This window comes from Miscanthus floridulus, chromosome 14 (assembly GCF_019320115.1).
Source record: "Miscanthus floridulus cultivar M001 chromosome 14, ASM1932011v1, whole genome shotgun sequence".
NCBI lineage: Eukaryota > Viridiplantae > Streptophyta > Magnoliopsida > Poales > Poaceae > Miscanthus > Miscanthus floridulus.
In genome coordinates this window covers 67,255,311-67,260,234 of record NC_089593.1, presented here as the reverse complement: position 1 = coordinate 67,260,234, position 4,924 = coordinate 67,255,311, and the positions used below count along the sequence as shown (strand labels likewise).

At 49.0% G+C, this 4,924-nt stretch overlaps 1 protein-coding gene across 1 annotated transcript; it reads left to right on the top strand.

Moving 5' to 3' along the window:
- Positions 1-711: 711 nt before the first annotated feature.
- On the top strand, positions 712-3,048 carry LOC136504802 (UDP-glycosyltransferase 88B1-like). The gene is made up of 2 exons (XM_066499808.1): positions 712-1,671; positions 2,221-3,048. Exons 1-2 carry the CDS (start codon positions 818-820, stop codon positions 2,801-2,803), a joined length of 1,437 nt encoding a protein of 478 aa, XP_066355905.1. The 5' UTR covers positions 712-817; the 3' UTR covers positions 2,804-3,048.
- Positions 3,049-4,924: the final 1,876 nt, after the last annotated feature.

Here is a 4,924-nt window from a genome sequence, read left to right as displayed (position 1 = left end):
CTAGTTGGTTGTACAAGAGTGCTGTCTAAAATTATCAGGCACTTGAAATATAGGAGAAGTGTTTAAAAAGTTTACACCTTGAACATGTGGGAGTAAAGAATTCCAATCTGGATACTCGTTAACAGATCTCAAATCAGCAAAAATGTTCTACAGCTGAAATAAGCATTGTGACCACGGGGCATATGGAAAGTTTGATTTGGGATAGGGTCCTATGGTATTTGGATTGGACGTCGATCAGTTGGAGAACGTACACGGAAAGGATGCTGAATTTGAAAATATAAAAAAAGAAAAAAAAAAAGAATATGGTGCCATGCAGGCTGGGCCAGAAACATCCTTCTCGGCGATATAAATAAGTAGAATAGGTACTAAATCTCATGGCCAGTCAAAATTTGTTTATTTTTTTTATTAAAAACAAGGAGTTGTAAGTCTTCCGGCCTCTTCGGCACGGTTTATGCTGGCTTCGATTTCATCTATTTTGCATAAATCAGGGTACTGTAGCGTGAAGCCGTTTTTGTAAGTCGGGTTAAAATAAACTATAAGCCAGAAAAAACCAGTTTTTCTGGCTTCACCGGCTTTCGGTGAAGCCGTTTTGGATAAGCCGTGTCAAAGAAGGCTTTCGTGTCTCTGCTTCGTCCCTTCCCTTCACTATCCTCAGTGACATCATGCATGACATGTTTGTCAACACTAGGCTGCTACTGCAGACTCCAGAATGACGGAGGAGTTGTAAGTCGACGTGTGCATATACTCCAGAAAGATGCGGGCAGTGCTGCCTGCTGGTGCGCAGCTAGGAATTGAGTGAGTCGTCGTCAGCCGAGCCATGGAGAAGAAGACGGTGGTGCTGTACCCGGGCGTCGGCGTCGGCCACCTCGCGCCGATGCTCGAGCTGGCCAGGGCGTTCCTCCTCCACGCCGGAGACCAGCAGGTCGACGTTGCCATCGTGGTCTTCGAGCCGCCCGTCTACGCGAACGGCTTCGCCGCCACGGTCGCGCGCGCCAAGGCCTCCAACACCTCCGTCGTCTTGCACGTGCTTCCCCCGCCGGCATCCGACGGCGGCGAGTCCGGCGACGACGCCGAGCCTGAGGACCCCTTGGCCTGGATGCTCCGCTTCCTCCGCGCCACAAACGCGCCGCTCCGCGACTTCCTCCGCGCGCTGTCGACGGCGTCGCGCCGCGTGCAGGCGATCGTCCTCGACATGTTCTGCGCCGACGCGCTCGACGTCGCGGCCGAGCTCGGCCTGCCCGCCTACTTCTTCTTCCCCTCGGGCGCCGCCGGCCTCGCCTGCTTCCTCGGCCTTCCCGCCATGCGCGCCAGCGTGGGCACGAGCTTCGCGGCGCTCGGCGAGTCTGCCGTCCTGTCGTTCCCGGGCGTTCCTCCGCTGAGAGTCGCGGACCTGGCGCAGGGGCTGGCGGACGACGGCGAGGCGTGCAAGGGCATCATCGGCGTGGCTGCCCGAATGCCGGATGCCCGAGGCATCCTCATCAACTCCTTCGAGTCGCTGGAGCCGCGCGCGATGCGGGCGCTCAGGGACGGGCTGTGCGTGCCGGACCGCCCCACGCCGCCGGTCTACTGCGTCGGGCCGCTGGTCTCGCCCGGCGGCGACACGGACCACGACTGCCTCCGCTGGCTGGACGCGCAGCCGGACCGCAGCGTCGTGTTCCTCTGCTTCGGGATGTTAGGAATAATCATATTTGAGTATTTGCATTAGTTAGCATGCAGTTTGCTGAAAGGCGAGATGTGTTCTCGTGGAGGCATGAGCTAGTTGTTGGTGTGGGTCAGTTAATCATCTAGCTAGTTAGTTAGCACGTTGCATGTGTTAGTGGAGTGAGTCTTCAGGTTTGTTAGCTGCATGCATAAGTAGAGGAGCACGTTGGAGCGTAGCTCCCGGTCAGCTCGGAGGACGTCCGGTTCATGCGCATGAGTGAGTGGCTATGCACGAGTGGAAGCCCGGGCCGTGTGGAGATCATGCGTGCGTGCGCGTGAGACCCGGTTTGAGGCTGTTGCTCGACGGTACGTGATTGAGTCTTTATAAGCATCATGTAAGCCTTTTCAGAAGTGTCAGTTTAATACAGAGAACAAGAATAGGGCGTTCGTCGCCGCAAGAGTCTGTGTTCGCGCGTGTGTCCACTTCGAACTAGCTAGCTTCTCTGTGTGCTTCTTCTCTCTCGCGTGAGTTTGTGTGCTTGTGCGAGCTGCTGATCCTGGGCGGTTCCAACACGGGAGCCTGGGAACGTTCCCCAAGAAGCAGCTGGAAAAGATCGCCGTGGGTCTGGAGAGGTCCGGGCAGAGGTTCCTCTGGGTCGTGCGGAGCCCTCCCGGCGAAGCACCCGCCGACGACGTGGGCGCGCTGCTCCCGGCCGGGTTCGAGGAGCGCAACGAGGACAGGGGGTTCGTCGTCAAGAACTGGGCGCCGCAGGTGGACGTGCTGCGCCACAGGGCGGCCGGCGCGTTCGTGACGCACTGCGGGTGGAACTCGACGCTGGAGGGCGTCGTGGCGGGGCTGCCGCTGCTGTGTTGGCCGCTGTACGCGGAGCAGAAGATGAACAAGGTGCGGATCGTGGAGGAGATGAAGCTAGGGGTGGAGATGAGGAGGAGGGACGACGACGACGTGGTGACGGCTGAAGAGGTGGAGGCGAAGGTGAGGTGGGTGATGGAGGACTCCGACGGCGCGCGGGCGCTCAGGGAGCGCGCGGCGGCGGCGAGGGACCGAGCGGCCGAGGCGCTGTCGGAAGGGGGCCCGTCGCGTGCCGCTTTTCTCGACTTCGTCGTAGACCTGTTGGCTTCGGAAGTCATGGTTAATGTTTGAAAGTATTCGCCCGGTTCGTTTTTTTTTTTTAAGAAAAATACTGTTCTAGTTGAAAATCTATGATTATTTACGACTAAGCGAACATGTTGATTACTTGTAAAAAAAACTATATACTTATTTTGCTCTGTCTCTTCCTTTTCTTTTGCCAAACTTACACTGTCTGTACGGATAAAAGAAAGTTACACTGTCTGTACATTGATACATATACAATATTGTTTCTATTGATAAGAAAAAATTCTCTTTTTTCTAGAATTGCATTTTCTCTCTCTCCGTATAAATGATTTTTGGCAACAATTTCTCCCCCTCGATCGAATCCGTCTCGAGATCAATGAATACTATTAATCATCTAAAAAGTCCTGTAGGATAAAAACGAGGAGAAATACTTGATAGATATGCTGTTAAAATCTCCTTCAAACCCAATCAAAAATTAAGGAGAAAGTGATACAACATATAATGATTATTGCATCATTGTAAACTTATATGAGAAAACCTTTGCGGGAGAAAACTCATAGATAGTTTAGAGGACAATATATGTCATTTATATCTCTTTAAAAACCCCACTGGGGAAAACAGGAAATATGACATATGCTTATGCTAATATTGCCTCATTAAAAACTTCATATGAGAAACCTTGAGAGTAAAACTCATACGAAGAAAAGAGTGCAATATGATGGTTTGGACAATGCAACATCTAGGAGATTTCTCCCCCTGAACCTTGCAAATCTCAAAGTCGTCGCATACCAATTCCTTGAACACATTTCTGGAACGAGGAAGCTGGTAAGGACTTAGTGAACAAATCAGCGAGGTTATCACATGATTTGGTTTGCAAGATGTCTATTTCGTCCATTTGTTTAACTCATGGGGATAAAACAACTTGGGAGAAATATGTTTGGTTATGTTGCTTTTGATGTAGCTTGTATCCATCTGTGTAACACAAGCATAATTATCTTCATAGATAATGGTTGGCGAATCAATGCCACCAATACCACATGACTGTTGTATGTGGTTGATCACTCCGCGAAGCCAAACACATTCACGTGAGGACTCATATAGTGTAATTATTTCAGAGTGATTAGTGAAGGTAGACACAAGAGTCTGTTTTGAAGACTTCCATGAAATGGTTGTCCCTCCGTGTAAGAACACAAAGCCTGTCTGAGATCGGCCGTTATGTGGATCAGATAAATAGCCGGCATCAATGTATCCAATCATATTGGAGTCTGGGTTCCTCCGGAAAAAGAATCCAAGATCTCTTGTACCATTTACATATCTGAGGATATGTTTTACTCCCGTCCAATGACGTTTGGTAGGAGCAGCACTATGTCGAGCTAGAAAGTTCACTACAGATGCAATATCAGGCCTAGTGCAATTTGCAAGATACATGAGCGCTCCAATGGCACTGAGATATGGGTAATGAGGTCCCATAATCTCTTCTCCTTCATCCTGTGGTCTGAATTGACCAGTCTTCTACTCTAAAGACCAAACAACCATAGGAGTTTTGGAGGGATATGATTTATCTATATTGAATTTCTCCAATACTTTCTATATATAGGCAGATTGATGCACTAAAATTCCAGTGGAAAGGTGCTCAAGTTGTAAACCTAAGCAAATTTTGGTTTGACCTAAATCTTTCTTTTTGAAACTCCGTCTTGAGATGATTACGTGCTTCATTAATATCTTGTGGGTTGCCAATGATATTTAAATCATTAACATACACTGATATTATGGAAAATTCCGTTTGGGACTTTTTGATGAAGACACATGGACAATCATCATTGTTAGTGTATCCCTTCTGTAGAAGGAACTCATTAAGTCGGTTATACCATATTCTTCCCGACTACTTTAAGCCATAGAGTGACTTTTGAAGCTTTACACACTATATGTTACGAATTGCATTCTGATCCGGTATAGAGATTCCATCAGGAACCTTCATATATATATCCGAATCAAGTGACCCATATAGATATGCGGTCACTACGTCCATCAACTGCATAGATATGCGGTCACTACGTCCACTTAAAGATGAACAGCCACATATATTAGATATCAGAATGTTATTCCACTCATAACTGGGGAATATGTTTCATTGAAATCAATGTTGGGTCTCTACGTGAACCCTTGTGC

Excerpts from the sequence above, each read along its gene's own strand:
- LOC136504802 (XM_066499808.1), top strand. The coding sequence starts at position 818 with ATGGAGAAGAAGACGGTGGTGCTGTACCCGGGCGTCGGCGTCGGCCAC. Across the intron at positions 1,672-2,220 it reads GTGTTCCTCTGCTTCGGGAT|CCTGGGAACGTTCCCCAAGA; the intron begins GTTAGGAATAAT and ends CCAACACGGGAG.